General features: G+C 35.2%; 1 protein-coding gene, 1 long non-coding RNA gene and 1 pseudogene across 3 annotated transcripts; 2 read left to right on the plus strand and 1 right to left on the minus strand.

The window, feature by feature from the left end:
* Window positions 1-1642: 1642 nt before the first annotated feature.
* On the minus strand, window positions 1643-4300 carry LOC115970790 (zinc finger CCCH domain-containing protein 15 homolog). Of its 2 annotated transcripts, none has more exons than XM_031090402.1 (3): window positions 3932-4300; window positions 2120-2255; window positions 1643-1961 (listed from the first exon to the last, which is right to left on the minus strand). In XM_031090402.1, exons 1-2 carry the CDS (start codon window positions 4031-4033, stop codon window positions 2121-2123), a joined length of 237 nt encoding a protein of 78 aa, XP_030946262.1. In that variant the 5' UTR covers window positions 4034-4300; the 3' UTR covers window positions 1643-1961; window position 2120. The 2 variants fall into 2 exon arrangements, with proteins under 2 accessions (XP_030946262.1, XP_030946261.1); XM_031090401.1 differs by having other exon boundaries at window positions 1643-1958; window positions 3932-4299.
* A 519-nt stretch (window positions 4301-4819) lies between these two features.
* LOC115971043 lies at window positions 4820-5460 on the plus strand. Its single transcript, XR_004087202.1, has 3 exons — window positions 4820-5047; window positions 5167-5174; window positions 5282-5460. It is a non-coding gene; the product is annotated as an uncharacterized LOC115971043 (long non-coding RNA).
* A 778-nt stretch (window positions 5461-6238) lies between these two features.
* On the plus strand, window positions 6239-7147 carry LOC115969856 (annotated as a pseudogene).
* Window positions 7148-20624: the final 13477 nt, after the last annotated feature.

The raw sequence follows: 20624 nt of genomic DNA on the forward strand, positions 1-20624 counted from the left end.
AGAATTCGATTGTTTATTTTTATATAAGCATTGGTTATAAATTCCAGTTATTCTTAAAACTTTTTTTTTTTTCCGTCAATAGTTATATTTGTATGTTCTCACCCATGACAGATTATGGTTGTCCTTAAAAGAGTGCTTCTCAAACTTTATGTTCAGAGATGAGTGCGTACATTTGGGCTTTTGAATAAAAGGGGGTTGACTAATGTTAATAAAAGATTGAAGATATTATTTGATACTCCCGAAATATGATGACGTGGTGTTCCATTTTTTCATATTCATAGTGAATTCCATTATGAATTTAATTAGTAACATCCACTATGGATATGAGAGAATGAAGCACCACATCACAATACTCTAGGAATATCTAATAATTACTCAAAGATTGAGCAGAGACGAATACAATTTGACATGGACGAGTCACTAGAGGAACGAGCTGGGATTAAGCATCTTGTAGCAGTGGCTTCCAATTATAATTCCAATTCGCTAGACCTTAGCATGGAGACCATCATAGGCCTTGGAACATTAGATTCCTTGCAGCTTGGAAGAGAAGGACCTAGTCAAACAAACTTGGAATAAGGAAGCCAGTCAAGTGCTTTTAAACTCGTGAATAAAAATGAAGTTTGTTAAAGAGGCATTTTGAACAATTGCCGAGAGACGTTCAAGGAGCTTGAAGCTGGAATCGACCAAATTTAAAAGCAACAAGAAGCATCAAAGAGTAATCTAGCAGTAGCTAGAAACCTTTAGGCGAAGATAGAGGAAGGTCCCATGCAGATAAGAATCACATGGAGACAATAGTCCAGATTTTGTCTTGAAGAAGGCGACTCCAATTCCAATTCTCTACATTTGATGAACCATCATTGGTTTTTTTTTGGTTAAATTCATTTATCAACTGTCATCGACATCATCCAAAGAGGTAGAGGAATGAGATTGGGGAATATTTATTCCAAAATTTCAAGAAGGGTTTTTAAATCTGCCAAATCCCCGTTCCAGGATGAGCTAGGAGAGATAATCACCCCCACTACTTATATGAGGAAGTGAATGAAAGCTTAATTGAGATGCCTACAGAAGAATAGATGGCAGATATACTTCTATAGTCCTATCCATGAATCCTCTAAAAGAGTTTGGTCCATATAAATTGTCAGAGATTTCTTCAACCATGTATTAATTTTTGTGCGACCAGTATGCATTTCATGTATTTATTGACATTGATGTCCATTCTCGTCTCAAGGAAACAACACGTTAACTGGTCTTGAGAGATCAACACTGACCAGTGACAATTGACGTCAAGAGAGAGTGTGCAATTTGACCTAGTGTCGAGAGAGAGTATTTCATGTAAACAGAAGTCTTACATTTTTTTGTTTATATATATATATATATAAGTAACAGAAGCCTCTAACAATTTGTTACCTGTTGTCGAGAATGGCATTCCCAAAATTATATACTACAAAAAGATGATCCATTGCGAGTGATGAGAGGCATTCACTCTCCAACTTAAATCGATAAAGCTTACCTCAGATGCTAAAGCGACATTTTGGTCTTTGTAAATGCTTTGTAAAGTATATAAATTACAAAACAAGAAAATCCCTCTTGTTCTGAACGAGAGGCATTCACTCTCCAACTTAAATCGATAAAGCTTACCTCAGATGCTAAAGCAATATTTTGGTCTGTGCAAATGCTTTGTAAAGTATATAAACTACATAGCAAGAAAATCCCTCATGCTCTGAATGGTAAAAAAAAGCCAACCGATACAAAACATCAGTATAGCCCACTTCTTAATTGACACTTACAGAAGAAATTTAGTACTATCATAGATGACAGAGCTGTTATGGAAAATATGCAAATTAAATTTCCTTGGTATAAGCAAATATAGTTTTAAGTGATCTGTCTGCAAAACAGATTACTGTGTTTCTCCCATCTGGATCAACTCTTTCTTTTGTTGGTGCCAAATCTACTTAATACTTCTTTTCCATAAGACCCAATAGAGATAAAAACAAAAAGAGGAAGTTAATTTTATAAAAGAATCACTGAAAGTAGAACTTCAATATAAGAATGATTATGATTCTTTCATAGGATTAGCCCTTTATTTAATATACAAATGTTATCCTTCATTAAGGCTGACCTCAAAGACGAGTGTCATCAAACACCCAAGGCTCATGTAAAAACAGCTCCCGGCCATTCATTTGGACTGTTCCTGCAGCAATATCCTCTGCACGCTTCCTCGCCACTTCAGCTTTTCTGGCTGACTCATCAGCATCCTACATTAAAGTACATATGTATTAAGAAGGATTATTCTGTGGCAGATCAATTTGATACAATACCTCCAATTGAGTAGAAATCTCAGATTTGATTAATAGAAATGTGAGTGGGACTGTGTAACTTGAGTCCTAAGGCAGGCCAAGGACACTAGACTGTGTGGCTAGGCCCTTCAAAACAGGCAATTCAACTTTGCTATGAGCAATCAGATCTGAGATTAGCATTTAACTCTTTGAATGTGATTCATTCTTTTTCCACAACATCTAATTCCTAGTGCTGTTAAATAACTGCTTACTAGCAGCTTAGATGTGAATTGACCTGTGTAACTCATTGTAAACACCTAAGGAGAAGTACTAGCAGCAGGGGAACACACCTGTGTGTGCAACACATGATCTGCTACCAATTGGGTGTTCCAAATTAGCTTTCCAAGATGACATGGAAATGGCAAGGAAAATCCTTTACTTTATAGAGGTTATTAGCAGTAAGCACTAGATAGAATTGAAATATGCAAGCTAGTGGTGCATGTTCATCAAGAATCTACCACTTTAATCAGTCAGTAAGGTTTATCTTCATTACAAGCACTATCAGTTGAGTATCTCTGTGCATGATTGGGGAGGCTGTGAGTTTTATTTGAACTTTGAAGAGCCTATTCAAATCTTTATGGCTTCTATTATGTTGCTAATACAACTTAAGATGAAATGCCAAAAATTATCTTAATTGCAGAGGTGGCCCTTAATGAGATTGTTTACTTCTTTAGGTAAACCCAACTTAATCTTAAATTAATATTATATAATTTTTGATAAGTCATAAATTTTATTAAAAAGTATAGAAAGAGCACATCCAAGTACTCAGGTTGTGGAGATGAACTGTGTGGCAAATCATCTAAAATTACAACAGTCAAGAAATCGCAGAAAATTAGAGAATTAATGACCAGTGAAAACCATCCAATCATACACAGAACATGAGGTCATCTTTCAATCCGTCATAGCTTATTCAATTCCTTCAAATGTCTGGCTATTCTGTTCTTTCCAAATAGTCCACATTATCCACAAAGGGATCACATTCCAAGAGATAGATAGATAGATAGCTACTAAAATTTGACAAGAGACTACAGGGTTGGTATCATAACTAAAACAGTTCCTGAAAGTGAAAACCACATATGAAGCATAAAGTAGAAACAGAGTACTAAATCAAATACATAAACTTTAAAAAACCCAGATTCCCATTCCACCACACATATGTTGTCCACCACATACGAAGTACCTACACCACCATCTCAATTCTCAAGCAAAAGTGTATACATCACCACACCACTAATACTTGTAAAGCATATTATCTCATCTAAGGGTCTCTAAAATCTAAACCCCAAATCATTCCTACACAACTAGGCACAGAAATATCAATTGGGCCATATGGGCATAGACATTCAGTTTCTATTCCCCAAAAAAAAAAAAAAAAAAAAAAATCATCAAATAATCCAATTCTAAGCCAAAATATTAAATAAAAATAGAAATAAAAAGAAACCCAATACATATTTCATCAAATAATCCAATTCCAAGCCAAAATATTAAACAAAAATAGAAATAAAAAGAAACCCAATTCTCTATTTCATGAATACAAGCTTCTTAAACAGCTAAGGAATTAAAAACATGAAAATAAAAATTTAAAGAAAAAGCACCTTCTGACGCTTCCAAGAGAGGAACTGGGCCACCGTGATGGAATTGGGGCTTGGCTTCTCATTCTCAGTTCCTTGCTTCTCTGCTTCTGCTTCTGCTCCCATCTTCTTTCTCTTTTCTTTTCAGATAGCGCGTCTTCTCTCGCTCGTGCAGCTAGAGTTCTTTGTACCACCAGCTAGTGTGGCTTAGTGGTTCCCCCTTCTTGATGGCTGTGCCAGGCACGGGTTCGAGTCCTCATACCCCATAGGTGTGGGGTTTGGACTTTGGTTTCTAAAAAAAAACAAAGTGCATGGGTGGAGTCCAAGTCGCGGGCACCATTATGTGCTGGTGGTACTCACAGGCGATGTATCTGTGGGGTGTGGTCGGCTGTGATATCACACGTGAGCCATCCTTTTTGGTTTCTCAAAAAAAAAAAAAAAAAAACTTTAGGAATAGCCGTACGCATTACTCTTTACATATGTAATAATTTATAAACCGACCACATTTTGATAATTAAATAAAGTAACCCAATACTAAATAAATTCTCATTTAATTATTTACCAAAAAAAATTCTAATTTAATTAAGTTTCATTTTTTTTTTTCTAAAGAAATTCTAATTCTAATTTTTGAGAGGAAATTTATAATTCTAATTAACTAAAATATTGTATTTTTTATTAAAAATTCTCTATTTTTTTTCCTTATATAGGGTCTGTTTGAATAGAACTTATTTTGTTAAAACTGAAAACTGAAAATACTGTAACAAATAAGTGAAAAAAAGTGGATGATATTATTTGGTTGAAAGTATTGTAGCTCAACTGAAAGTGTTGTAGCAAATAAATACCAAAGTTTTACTCTAATTTTTTTTTTTCACTCCTCACCGTACCCTAGCTAAGCCTATGCCTTTGGAGTGTTCTACACCCACCAAAGATTGATGAAGGAAGGCCTACATCGGTCCGACGTCGGCGAAAAGCCCAGTTGGGAAATCCACGAGGAAGACAACCCCAGTCCAACGTCGGTGTCTACTCTTCCTTCCATAAACCCATTTCACCCTCTTCCCCACCGTCCCTCGAGCTTTAGCCTATGACACCTCTCTTCCCATAAATATGTGTTCCTGTAAATTGTTCGACTTTTCGTTTCATGTGAGTTCTCTTGACTTCAGCCTTGTATAATATGCTTGTCTTTTTTTTTTTTTTTTAATTAAAATACTTATATTAATGTCTTTTTGGTTTTATCTGCAAATGGATGTCATATTGCCCAGTACTCAAGGTATTTTTTTCCCCTTTCCAATCAATTTTTAAAATTCCATAAATGTTGCTCGGTTTTTTTTTTTTTTTTTTCCCAGTGATAATATCCATTGGTTTTGTTTTTTGCAGTGCCCACACTTTTCCAAGTTTCAGTTAACCATTGAAAGTGTTCACAGGGTTGACAATGGTTGCTCAGAAAATGTAATGTTTCTTTGAATCTCTCTATTTCCTTTGACAAAAATGATACATCCTGTAGCTTTCTTTATATGTTACTATTGAATGTGTTTAAGATGTTCAGATGCAGGAGCACATTCAACATTACTTATTAAAAAAATTGACTAAAAGTCTAAAACTAAGATTTTTAGGTGAAAATATAATTTTCATCCTTTTCCAAGCATTTGGTCAATTAAGCTTATGTTATTATGTGCTTTGTGTATTTTTGTTACTACCCAATGATTGTTGTTGGTCTGTGAAAAACTAATAAGTGACCTAGTATTAAAGCATCTATTTTTAATTTACTAGTTATTTGATAAGTAGTTTGCTAGGAACCTATTGTGGTCTCCTAATCCCCTGTTGTCCTTAGGTTGTATCTACTATGACCTTAGCTTAGCTTAGTTTACTGTCAAGTTTAGCATTGCTGCGGTGCTGATTCTAATAAACTTTGTTGCTTGCTACTATACTAATGCTGATGTGCCTGGCATTAAGTTGATAATTGGTGCTAGTATTCCAGAGGGCTTAAGTTAGACCCTAGTGCTTGCCTGCGTCAGTGCTGTTGCTGCCTTGAGCCTTCATTCCTGTGTAAGCAACCTTAATGTTTGTCTAAGCTACTTACTGCATAGCCTAGTTGATGCTGCCTGTTACCTTTGCGCATACTTGTGCTTACTGTTGTATTTGTGGCTATGATGTTGGTTATGCAGTCTTATCAAAGCCCATCCAACAATGTTAGTTGTTGTTAAGATTGAGTACTAGGTATACTTGCACACATTCATTGGGTTGTTACTAATTGAAGTGTATGGGCCTGAATTTTATTGAGATAAGCAAAGCTTGCAGTAAGTTAGTTACTTAGCCCATATGCATAAATTAGTTAATCAGGTCTTCAAATAGGTGCAGGGAATTGGTGCTTTCTTATGGTTTTCCTAATGGTTTTTCTAATGTCATCCCTGCCCGTTTTAACTTTCTTAGACATCAGTGTGAATTTGCTCGATATATGCAATGCTTTTAGCTCTGAAATCTCAAGGGTGAACTAGGGTCATCTCTTACTTCAGTGTGTGCTGCACAATTTGGATTCCAGCTCTTCAAAGTAGTTTATCAAGGCTCGATCTTCACTTGATGCATGGAGACAACATATTAGTTCAAAGAACCCTAGAGTTGAAAATTGTTCCACCCATTTTGAACAAGCTTGTGGAATCATTGGATCTTCCCAAGGTTAAGAACTCAGCCAAAGGGAAGGTTTTAATGCGTGCTATGTATGGGGTTAAGGTGGAGATGGTATTTATCTGCAGTGTCTATGCTTTAGCCTTCTTTGGTTCTACAAGAAAGTTGTTTGATTTGAATGTTGATGACAAATATATGTGGGCTCAAGCTTTGACCGGTTTGCAAACTAGCATTAATAGCGAAATTAGAAATTTATATTCAACTGGAAGATTTACAGTTTCGAAAGAGCTCGAAGCAATTGATACAAGTGTAAAGAAATTGTATCGCATGATCCAAGATGGTGTGGACCCTATTGAAGTGGAAGCATTCTAGAATTCCGTTTCAGATTTGGCAAGGAGAGTAGAGGGACTTTCATAAGGACTAGATCTTCTTACAAACCAATATGATGGCTTTTTTCATGTAGTTTTAACTGGGCGTGATGCTTTGCTTTGTAATGTTAGAGAGAGTGGTACTGTCTCTGACCCAAAGCTAGGTTGCAAAGTAGTAGAAAGAGTACAATCTTAATTATTGGGGGTAGTTAAAATTTGTTTGGGGTTTGATGTAGATTCTTTTGTATTTGATATTATTCTGGCTAAATGGCACTTAAATAAATCACATTTGTGAATTATGTCATTTATTTGGATTATTTTACAATCTATTTGAAGAAAAACTATTTGTTTTTGCCTTTATTATGCAAATTTATTTTACAAGTCATTGGAAATCTATTTTGAGTGTTCAACAAATCTTTTAACACTAAAGTATCATAAATTTTCTTAAGAGCAGTCTAGTATGAAAGTGATAATTGGCCTTAATTCTACTTGTGAAAATAAACACTCTATGCCAACAACAAAATACTCTTTTGTGTGAATTTGGATATGCCTATCAAGTGTCCTGAAATTTTCTAAGATACAGATTTAACACTTGAACCTTATGCTTCACAACAAAACAAATCCACGAGTTAATGTGAGATGTATCAAGTTTTGTGAGCTCTCAATTTTGCTTACCAACAATACAACAACAAATGCATTTACATTATTGAAGTTTGTGAACCATCAGTTATGGTCCCCACAAAAATCAGTTATCGTCCGCACATATCGATGTTGTGATATCAATACGAACCTGTTTCATCTCAGGTTCGTCCAAGATTGAGATTGCTTCTGCCACGACATCATAATGACCTCTCTCACTACGTCCAGATGTGCCCCTTGTAGATCTGGACATTCAACGTCATTGTTTATCTCATGTGCTCTAACGAAATTATGAAGAACCATTGTAGCAACAATGATCAAGTTTTGAGTGCGTATATGAAAGGGTGACATATTTCTCAAAATTTTCCATTTATTCTTCCAAACTCCAAAAGTTCGTTCTATGACCGAACGGAGTGATGAATGGAGATAATTAAATCTCTCCTCTAGACGATGCAGCACTTTAGAAGGCCAAAATTCTCCAATGTAGTACCTCTCCCCCTTATATGGTGCAAGAAACCCTTTTCTCATAGGGTATCCTGAATAAACCAGATAATACTTTCCTGCAAATGAACACTTTTATTACATTAGCATTTTCACTACATTAATACATACTTTAATATTGTAATTAAACTGCATAGTTACAAATCAGTTAGAGCTTTTGGGAAGTTATAACTCTCATTATTTACAATGCTTAAAAAAATTCTCGTGTCATGCGCTGACCCTTCCCATCTAACACATGCGAATGTGAACTTCATGTCAAAGTCACATGCGCACATGCAATTTGTTGTGGTGGTCCCCTTCTTGCCATATTACGGGAGCTGCTCATCAACTGGTACGACCACGGGGACGTGGACCCCATCAATCGCACCAATGCAACCCTAACCATTGCCACAAAAATACCATGTGAAATGAAATACGTGATATGACCATAAAGATAATTTGAATAAAATCAAGTCAAGATACCAAATTCACAAAGCACCTTGAAATGTGGCCAATATTGATTTGAATGCTGAATATGTTCTGGCATGTCCCGAAATGTACGATTAGCAAGCTGGATAATGTCCAGTGCCATAACGGTGGCTAACAATGTAACTATCGTGGCCACGTGTCAATACACTGTCTCACCCGAGTGTTGAAATCTTTCTTGCACCATTCTGTTACCCTTAGCATGACCAGGTACCATCAATGTTATTGCCAGAGACTTTTCCACGCAAACTCTTCTAGTACCTAATATCCATACTGGTGCAGTGTATTACACAGTTGTCCAAACACATAGCTTGACATTCTAAAATTTCTTCGACATTTCTTCTCATTTCCAATTAATATATACTGTACCCATTCTAAGCCTGTTTGTATATTCGTATGCAATGGTACTTTGGTCATATAGGTCTCCACATAATCTAGACAAGCACACCCAGCTAGATATGCTGTGAGTACAATGTCGTTGCTTAGGTCGAAGTCTGTGTCCCTGCATATGTTACCGACTTTAATTGCATGTACATTTATTCATGTAATACTATAATATGTAGGCCAAAAACAAGTTGTTAAATTTTATTGAACCCTTATTAGTACTAGGCTCAAACTATGGTCGTACCAATTGCATTAACAATCCTAAGTATATGCTTTCACGATTTCATCCAAGATTTCTCAAAACTAGCATTATGCCCGTGCGATGCATGGCTTAATCAAAATTCATATGTAGATGATTTTGTAATTAATTTACTTAAAATTAAATAATAAAATAGAAAATAAAAATAAATGAATATTTTTGTTTTAAGTTATATAATGAATGTGTATTGTGTGAGACAACAACAACAACAACAACAACAACAACAATAATATTACCCAAAATGAGATGAATAAAATTCATAAATTATTTTTTTTGTGAAGTTAATTATATATCAATGATGGGGTTGGCTTCAAAAAAAAAAAAAAAATCAACTAAACAAAATGATGGTGTTGCTATCCATTTATTTTGGAGATAGGATTTTATTTACTCTTAATAATAAAAGGATCAGATGAAGAATTTGGATTGTCATCCAATTTATCAACTTAGAAATTATAGGAGAAGAAGGTAAGAATAAAAAAAATTATACATTTTTTTTTTTTAATAAAAGAAAGTACAAAAATTTCCATACGATGCAAAGGGCTTAATCAAGAATTGCATGTAAACTGAAAATAAGAAAATATTTCTTAGTTTCATTGAAATTAAATAATAAAATAGACAATAAAAATAAATTATTCTTTTACTTTTTTTTGTGGAAGTGAAGTACTCTTTCAGTTTAAGTTAAAACATAAAAAACCACAATATACACACAGATATAAATGAAAATACCTAAGATTGAATATATAAATGCAATCCATAAAATAATTTAAAACATGGTTTAGTAAAAGATTCAATTAAAAAAATTATAATAAAATGTTTATCTATGAATCTAAAATCGAAAAAACTTATTTCATTTAAATATTTTATATGGTTCCAAAGAGATTTTATCTCTAACCTAATTAATTTCATTAAATTGAAGAATTAAAATTTTTCTGCTTACATCATTTAGTATTTTTTTTAGTAATATTTAAACTTAAGAAATAGTAAATAAATAGATTTATTTACTTAATTAAATCATTATATATAATTAGATATAGTCTAAGAGAATTATATAAGTTTATTTATTTTAAGATCATTATTACATTTATATTTGAAAAAAATTGGTAATGATTAATACCTTGTTGCTACCATTTAATGGTCCTCTTCCTTGTCTTGTTCTTCCTCCTAATCATTGGATCAAGTTTGTGGCGATTGTGTTGCATTGTTTATATTGGGAACTACTTGAGTTCATTAAAAAAAAAAAAAAAAATCAAACTTGGCTCATTTGTACTCTTTTTCAAATTCAAATATTCTTTTTTTTCTTTACCTCATCCTCACACCCAAAATAAATAAATAAATAAATAAAACAAAATAAAAGAAGGGTGGGTATACCTGACTCATATGGTGAAATCTTATATTCGAAAATTGGTTCAGAGAATCAAAGATTCAAAGGTTTTAGTGCTCATAATTCCACCACCACTATTCTTTGTCAACGTATTCTTGTTCTTCGAGTTGATTACTGTTTTGAGCCGCATTGCATTTTATAGATTTTCATGATGGGCGAAGTTAATCAGCTTTTTTGTGGGGGTGAGCTCACATAATGACAGGAGTACTAAATAGCTTAGTGTATAGGAATATTAGTAGATCTGGGATTTGAGAAGAAAATAACTTGATATGAACAAAAAAGAAGAAGATAACTTGATATGAACAAAAAGAAAAAGGAGCTTATCTAATCAAGAAGTTTAGGTATACTTTATCCCAAAAAAATAGTTAATGTTATTAGCTACAAAAAAGGAATAAATTTATAAATTTTTACGTGAAACAGGTGAATTAGAGTGAAGTAGGGTTTTTTTTTTTTTTTTTTTTTTTTTTTTTTTTTTTTTTGTTTAGATAAACTAATTAATGATAAGAATGAATTAGAATCCTCATGAGATAAACTACTTAGTGATAAGAATGAATTTTTAGTTCTTTAAAAATCTAAAAATTTAATAAAATTTCTGTAATTTGGTAAAGACACTTGGCGCAACCACGGCGTCTAAGCCCAACTTTTATTATATTAATTAATATGATTGTAGATTCACATCTAGAGGGGAAAGTATAGAAACTCACTGCTGCTGGGAATCAGATGAGTCGTTTAGCAAATTCATCCTTTTGTATACCTTGAGACTGCTTTACAGCTATTGAACAATGATCTAAAAGATATTGAGCTTAAAATTCAGAGCCTTGAAATACAGAAGATATCTAATACTACAAAACCAAGAAAAAATAATAATAAGAAAATAGTATAAGCAATGGTTATAAAACATTTAGGGTAGACATTACAACCAGTTCATTAGACAACCAAACCACGAGCAGAAGATATTTCTATACTAAATGAGTTGTATTACCTGTGGCCTTTTCAAGTTTTTCAGCTATTTGGGCAGTAGTTATGAAGTCCACTAAACAAGCTCACATATAGCAAATAAGTCTCAAGACCTTGAGCAAATTTTGAATTTCCTGCAACCATTGAAAATGATTCTATAGAGAGAGAAGATAACAACAAAGAAAGACAATAAATGATAGAATCCACAAAACTTCAAATCATACTGTCATGGATCATATGTTCTTAAAGAAAACAAGAACCACGTGTTACAAAAATGAGAACTTATTACATCAGAAAAGACAAGTTGATAATTATGCAGAACATGATTAAGCAAAGTAAGGATGAAACAAAGAACATGGTAATTACATTTGCAGGCATGGGTCCCTTTTAGAATTGCTTCATGTGGAGGGGTGTTGGTGACTTGGTGTGTAGGAAGTAATTGCTTCAAAGAAATAATGCAAGTAATATAGGGAAAGCACAGACTACGCAAAGCCACACAATGGCAGCTAATAATAATGTCACTTATTGCTTTCTAAAAACAATTGAAAATGAAACAACCTTTTGCACTCGAATATTACTTGTTATCTCAAGCCCTCGGGCCATGATTTTAAATTAAAATACTACCTAAAAGAAAAAAGAGAAAAAAAATTCTTGCAATGGCATTCAAAATGCCCATGGTTCACTGTCAAAGCAACATCTAAGGTTGAAAAAGCTTAGAATGTGAAAACAAGCTGAAAAAACCAACCACTCTTTACCAAAAGCTGAGAAGTCAGCCACAACTAATACAATACAATTTCAACATACTAGCCACAACTAACACATCACACTCTTTACTGGGTTTCTACTGCACGTGTTATAATTGAGAACAATTTCAGCGAGATCCTGCCCTTTAAGAAATCTGTATACCAAAGATTAAAGTAAAATAAAAAAAAATAGAGAGAGATTACAGTTTTATGTAACAATTTCAAAGTAATGTCTTAGCTTAAATTCGATGACTAAAAAAGAGAGAAAAATTTAGCAACATAAAGAAATAGGTGTTTATCCAATTTTCAACTAAGTTACACATCTTATTCAAATATTCATTGCTATTATTAGCCATTAATCCCATTGGGTATTGAGTATTGACAGCCCCACTTTCTAAAACACTCCCTACAAAACTCTCTCTCTTACTTTTGCAAGACCAAGACCCATTAATAGGGAAAATTGTGTACAGCTTATCCAACCTACACTTGTCGAAACCTTCATATTCAAGAGTACATGTAATAATTTGTTTGATACTAAATAGAATATTTAAATTAAATTAACATAACTGCACCAATCAGATTCTCATATGAACTCAAGGAAATCTAGCACACTATCAAATAAGAGGTAATACATATTATTTTATTCTTTGAAATACAGTTATCTTCCAATTTCAATTTTTATGTTCTGCCTGCTTGTTCTGCTATGGGAATGACAATTTGAACATGAAGCAGTATATTACAGTAAGAACAAAACCTGTTGCAGCTCCAATTTTAAATGGTAGACCAATAATTATTCTCTTTTTCTCCTTGGGAGAATGAATAGGAGTCTGTTCAAACTGACAGGTACAGTACTCCGCATGACAAAGACCATTGTTTCCCTCAAAGCTTGCACTTGGAAAAGGATCTGCAATGTAGGAATCATGCAGTTGAATTAAACAATTGAGCTTTGAATATGGGGCATAAGTGGTAATCATGTCAGACACTTGTTGATATGACACTTTCTAGTGTAAGACCATTAAGATTTATATTTGCACAAATTATGAAAAAAGATATGCAGGCACGCAAAGAAGCATGTGAGTTCTTTTTTTTTTTTTTTTTTTTTTTTTTTTTTTTTTTATTTATTTCATAACACAATACTTGGTAGAAAACACTAGTCACCACAAAGCAAGGAAAAAAACAATCAAATCCCTTTAAAAAGGAAGGAATCTAATGTTTGAACTTTTAAAAAATAAGAAATGCAGGGGTGGGGAGCAACATAGACAAAAGCTAACACCTATTATTAATGTCAAAGTAATTAAAGAAACAGGTGATATAGAAATTCCCAAAAGTTGGGGCATATAAAAATATTCATGGAAAGTATTCTCATTTAGCAACTGTTATACACCCTTAATGGTGGCCTCCAAAAGACATCTAACACTCTTGTCTAATCATGACCAGCAATTTTGCAGCAGACTCATTGGTAGAACCAGAAAAGAACAAAAGCACACTAAACCAGAGCTCATAACATGTTTCAAGAATTATATCCCATCACTTCTTCTTTCCAATCATAAACAACCATCATCAAATTTTACCACAAATAATAGTGCATAACCATCAAAAATACAAAAAAGTCAGATAAAAAAAGCATTGGACAAACATATATAAATATAGCTCAAACACATAGAAATGATGAGCATTGTCTTACATACACACCCATAACAAGCATTATTTTCTACCAATAAAAAAAAAAATAATAATAATAATAGTGCAATAGGTACAACACTGAAAGTTCGATTACTACACCAAGCCTACACAACCCTATCGAGACAATCTATTGTTCCTTCACTAAAAATGATAATCAGGGTGCCTTTGGTACTCTTTTTCTAGCCACTTCAGCTGGATGACCTTGTCATCGAAAAGTGCTGCAAACATGTGCCTACCTGGCTCTTTTTCCATGAAGTAGATGGTGCTGAACATATGAAGGTAATGACCTGAGTACACCTTGGGAAGACTCAACACCATGTCCAGAATTTCTTTAACCTGAGCAGTTACTGTGGGAACAAATGGTGTATGGGCACTTAGACTAGATCTTTCAACAATAACATTTGAGATGCTCTTCAAAGAGTCGGACATCCCTTGTACAACTGAACGCTTTGTTTTTTGGTTTCTTGCAAATTGGCTTGAAGATGTGGACACTGGTTGCCAAGCCTTTCCCTTTATTCACTGCCAGTCCTACCCTCGACGATGATGGACCTTCAACCTCCATTGCGTCAACATTCACAATGGGTTCACATTAGGGGTCAAAAAATTCTATGCTATCAGCGGAGTCCCCAGACCCTTCGATGGTTTTTGTTGGTATTGGACCACTTGTGCAGAATGCATTTTTCCCTGTTGCAACCGTGCCTCCAAACATGATGTTCAGGAGCTCAAGATTCGGCAAACCATGCGTTTTAAAGGTTTTTGCATCGGGACATGCCTACATGTGGACAACCAGTAGTTAGAACACAAGAATATAGTTTTAGACAGTAAAGTTTTTCACAATTATGTATTGATCAGAACTAACCGCAATTTTTCGGTTCCACCACTCATCAGGTGCGTCAAACATCCCAATTCCAGCATCATAACCCAACCCAATCTCATTGTCCAAACACTTGTTATAACTTATAATTCTTCCACCTTTTTCTCAGATGATCCTATTTATTTTTAATCTGCAGCTAAATCACCACTTTTCTCATCTCACCCAACTACCGAATCACTTCATTAACCCCAATTATGGACAAAAATCCGATGGACTTCCTCTGGCCCTCCATGACTTGAACAGCATAGAACTGACAAAAAGCTTCTAGTTTCTTAGGGTCTTTCTAGTCAGCTCTTTCATCATTACTACCACCGTTCATCAATTTTTTCTGCTTAACCATTTTTGCTACAACTTCCTTCTATACTTATTGAGGCATTTCAACAAACAGTTCAGGTGCATATCATAATCAGTTAGGCATGCCCACATGAAAAATGCAAAGTAAACTCACATATTTCCAAATACAACAGAGGTAGTAAGAGAAATAATGGTATTACACGAAGGATCAAGAAACCCACATACTAGTGTCATGGAAAACACAACAAAGAAACATACACAGACGTTGAACACAAAAACCACACATAAACATTGAACACAAAAAACCACACAAGCACAGATCAAAGAGCATGAGAAGTTAGACACAACTTACCCGTGAAAGCAGAGACCCATAGTGGTGGCAAAGATGATGTCCCAAGTGGAGAGAAGGTGAGCTCGAGCGTTTATTGAACAGAGGGGATCTTTTCTAAGAGTTCCACATAATGGGTTTGCTTTCATCAATTGGTGTACTCTGTTTTGATAGCTTTGTGGTTGGTGGGTAGGTGCAAGACATTGAAGAGAATTCGAACAGAGCATTGAAGGGGATTGAAGGCATTCTGCCACGGTAGTTGAGAGAAAAACCAGAAAGGTGAAGAGAATAGAAATAGCTGTTGAGAATTGCGCACCGTTTTGATGAGATGATTCTCCAAGCTTCTTGTGCGATGAACAGTACATGCAAGGTTTTCATTAGAGTTAAGCGCACCGTTTTCCTCAACACACTCCAAAGCCATGAACAGTACGCGCAAGAGGCTTGTGCGTTTAATATGAGATTATTGTTTCAGCTCTTGGAATGAAATGGTGCGTAGAGAACTTAAATGAAATGGTGTCCATGAACAATGTAGCAACACGCGTTTGGATTAAATGAAACGGTGCGTATAAAGAGAAAACTTGCGTTTCAGCCTTGCGTTTCCTCTCAACTTCAGCGTGCGCATGGGCCCCAACATTAAACGTAGACGCAAAATGTAAACACCAAATTAATTTGAATCCAAACGAGTACATAGTAGGCGAAGATGTTTGACTTTTTTTTAGGACTTATGCACATAAGCTTTGGTAGCCTCAATTTTTTACATAATTTTTATTTTTTTAATTCTTTTTTTATTTGACACATAATTTTATTTTTTGAATTCCTTATTTATTTGAAAAAACCTAATCAAATATCAACCATTCATTTTAATATTTAGACTCCCATTAGGAATTTTTTTTTCTTAGAATGGCATGCAAGTCTTTGACTTGCTTCTAAAGCATATTTGTATGCAACACAAATTCTTTCACAGTAAAAGATGTGTAGTTGACTTACTCTCCTAAAAATCATATATAACTAAAAGATCTAGGCTAAGCTCGACCCATATATCTATACAAGAAGTAAGAACCCTCATTTTTTAGGACTTATGCCACATAAGCTTTAGTAGTCTCAATTTTTTACATAACTTTTATTTTTTTAATTCTTTTTTTATTTGACACATAATTTTATTTTTTGAATTCCTTATTTATTTGAAAAAAACTAATCAAATATCAACCATTCATTTTAATATTTAGAATCCCATTAGGATTTTTTTTTCTTAGAATGGCATGCAAGTCTTTGACTTGCTTCTAAAGCATGTTTGTATGCAACACAAATTCTTTCACAATAAAAGATGTGTAGCTGACTTACTCTCCTAAAAATCATATATAACTAAAAGATCTAGGCTAAGCTCGACCCATATATCTATACAAGAAGCAAGAACCCTCATAGAAAAATTAAACAATATTGTAGTTGTAGTTTCAACTTTCAAGTCATGAGAAACTCGCTATAGAAACATCAGTGAGACATATAAAAGAAGAAACACACCATGACTAAGTACAGGAAGATCATTCAATCTTCACATGCCAAATATGTGTAGAGCCCATGCAATCAAACTAGAAATTGAACTACTATAACAATTGTGCATACCCTTTTTTTATGATGCCAAATACATCGAAACCTAGATTGAAAACAAGATGCCAAACATTGAACGTCCTATATTTATTTATGATGCATGAATTGCATGTTTAAAAAAGAAATAATAAATAAAACTTAATATCTTTTGTATTCTATATTTATATTTGCTACCTCACCTTGAAGGCTTCACAACATCATTATTTTATTTTTAAACCAAATTTTACCACTGCAAATATGTTTCTCTTATATTTCTGTTGTGCACTTCGGTCCTCTTTGGTTATACTTAGTCCATTTTGTCCACTTCGGTCCACATTGGTCCTCTTCAATACACTTTGGTTCTATTCAGTCCACATCGGTCTTATTCTGTTCTATTAAATCCGATTCGGTATATTCTATCCACTTTGGTCTTGTTTGGTCCATTATGTCCACTTTGGTCCTATTTGGTCTTATTCGGTCCACATTGGTCCTATTCGGTTTATTCTAACAACTTCGGTCTACTTTGGTCCTATTTCGTCCATTCGGTCCAATTTAGTCCTATTTGATCCACTTTGTTCAACTTTGGTACCATTCGGTTCTATTCGATCCACTTTCCTTTCTCATTTGACGTAGCTGCCTATAATGCCCCACCTCATTCCTTTCTCATTTGACGTGGATAAAGTCAAACCTTGTTAATTGTTGGGCTATGTTCAATCTGGTTTGTGTTTGATCTAATTTATGGCCTAACCTAACATAGAAGCCTTACGATTTTTTAATAGGGGATTTTTTAGGCTTAATCCATAGGATGGACGTTTGGGCTGATTGCCTTTCAAAATATATCTATAATTTATTGGTAAATTTGAAAGATATCCATTGTTCAGCCTGTTGGTTGGAAGGAGTTGGAGACTTGAGTTCAGACTTAAATGGGAAAGCAGCCTATATGCCGTATGGGATCATTTTTTATTGGATGTGGCATAGTGGCAGTACCACCTTCTGTACGATTAGTTGAAAATGTCATGGTTGGATTATCTTCATGGTGATAAAAGATGAACTATTATACTGTATAATCATATAATGTACTTTGACATGCAAACAAATTAGACAACAAGCTTAAATTGGTACCTTTTTCCACATTTTCTTCACCATCAAACACTCTCAAACAAATCAAAAAACAATTTTTACACAAGCCATAGTGCACTCTGACGAGTAGCATATAAATGGTCGTCCATTACTTGCAAACTGTTAGTGATAGTGACGAGTAAGGGTATGGACAAGCATATGTGCATTAACTCCAGGCAGCAATCAATAACTAAGTAATGAATAGCACAAAACCGTTACCATCATCCAATAATGCAGAATTAAGGACCAGTTACGAACAAAAAACGTTGGAGTTAAATTGCAATCATTAAGAATTGATTACTAGCTACAACATAGTGGTTCACTGAGTATTAACTCAATCTAAGGCTATATAAAGCTAGGAAAAACAAGTAAAAGGACACGAACACACAACTGCTATACAAATTACAATTTTTCTAGAGAGAATAATCTAACTCAAGTATTGGAGGGTCCTTGGCAGGCCCAAAACCGGTGCCCTTATTTATTGAGTGCTTTTTGTGACACAGGTTTTACACGTTGTCCATCATACTGACGAGCCACAGTTTTTTGCTTCATTAGTTTGGCACCGTCTATGGGAAATGACTGAGTTGCAATTTTCTCAGGCAAATCATCATATCTCTACCAACAATGTTCCTTGAGACACATGGACACTTCCACTTCATCACCTCCTACGAACCCAACCGTAATGGCTCAACAGATTCAAGCACTCACTGCTAACGTGCAAGAATTGATGAAACAAAATGAAGAATTGAAACGAAGGGCACACCTTGGGACTCCGACTATGTCGTAATCTTGACGTAATCACAATGACAACGATGACAAGGCCCATAGTCCAGAGAATAGCAAAAAGGATACTTCCAAACATACCGCACAGTCAACTCGTGGTATTGATCAAATGATGAAAAACATGAGAAAGGAGTTGAACGAGGTCAAGAACGCCATGAAGGGAAAGACAACAATGAACCTGGATGGCATGATCGGGAGGACCGACTCACCCTTCACAACTAGTGTTCTGGAGTACCCCTTGCCTCCCAAATTTCGTCTCCCTCAGCTGGAGGTCTACGATGGCACTAAGGACCCCCTAGACCACATAGAAGCATTCAAAAAAATTCTGAGTCTCCAGCAGACCCTATATGAAGTTATTTGCAGGACATTCCTAGCAACCCTTAGGGGAGCAACACGGGTATGGTTCAGTAAACTGCCCACAGCGTCCATTGCAAACTTTGACCAGCTAAGTGACTCTTTTGTCCGTCATTTCATTGGAGGCCAATGTCATAAGAGGTCTACTTCCTATTTGCTAACTGTGGAACAACAGGAAGGAGAGACCCTGAGGGAATATATGAAGCGAAGGTAGTCCTAGAAATTGATGAGGCTGACGAATAGGTGATAATGATGACCTTCCAGGTCGGGCTGATCAACCCTAACCTCGTTTTCTCTTTAAGGAAAACTCTTTCGACCTTGATGACGAAACTGCTGTTTAAAGCACAAAAATACATGAATGGGGAGGATGCATTGACAGCAAAGGGATTGACGAGCAAACAAAAGAAAGGCGAAGGCCCAGAGTCCCAAAGCAAGAAGAAAGAGCGCAAAGATAGTCTTACGGAAGCTAAGGCTAGCAAAAGTAGTCTGGAGGCATTATCAAAGAAGAAGCTAAATTTCACCCCATTGATAATGCCTATAGACAAGATTCTTATGCAGATAAAGGACGACCCTACCTTCAAATGGCCTAAGCTATTGAGCTCGTCCTTAAAGCGAAGAGATCCAAATAAGTACTGCCACTTCCATAAGGACCATGGTCATTATACAGACGAATGCAAGGATTTGAAAGAACGGATAGAAGAATTAATCCAAAGGGGGAAGCTCCAAAATTTTGTTAAGAAAGACTATCAAGCTCGCTAGCAAACAGAGGAGAAACCCACTGATGACCAAAGAGAGGAAGATCGGGACAATCTCAAACCCATCATAAGAGAGATAAGGACGATCACTGGAGGACCAGTCATTGGAGGATCATACAAGTCCCTAAGGAAGGCGATGTAGAGGCAAGTGAATAGCGTCCATGTCAACCACCTAATGGCAAAACATTGTCACACTGGGAATGATGACATTGTCTTTTCCGAGTAAGATGTGAAAGGGATCAGGCAGCCTCATGATGACCTTCTAGTCATTATACTAGCCATTGAGGGGTTCAACACCCGAAGAGTGCTAGTGGATAGTGGGAGCTCGACAGACATGATGTATATGACGGCTTTCCAATAGATGAAGTTGGATCCAAAATGCCTCAAGCCTTTCGAATCTTCATTAGTTAGCTTCAACGGAGACTGTGTATAGCTAAAGGGCATCATTTTATTACGGATTACAGCAGGGACCTATCCCGCTCAAGTGACGAGGATGGTAGATTTCTTGATCGTCGACTACCTTTTGTCTTACAATGTGATTCTTGGGCGACCGACCTTTAATCGCCTTAAGGCAGTAACTTCCACATATTGCCGGAAAGTGAAATTCCTGACCCCTCATGGAACTGA

The sequence above is a fragment of the Quercus lobata genome, chromosome 12 (genome assembly GCF_001633185.2).
Source record: "Quercus lobata isolate SW786 chromosome 12, ValleyOak3.0 Primary Assembly, whole genome shotgun sequence".
In the NCBI taxonomy this organism is placed as follows: Eukaryota; Viridiplantae; Streptophyta; class Magnoliopsida; order Fagales; family Fagaceae; genus Quercus; species Quercus lobata.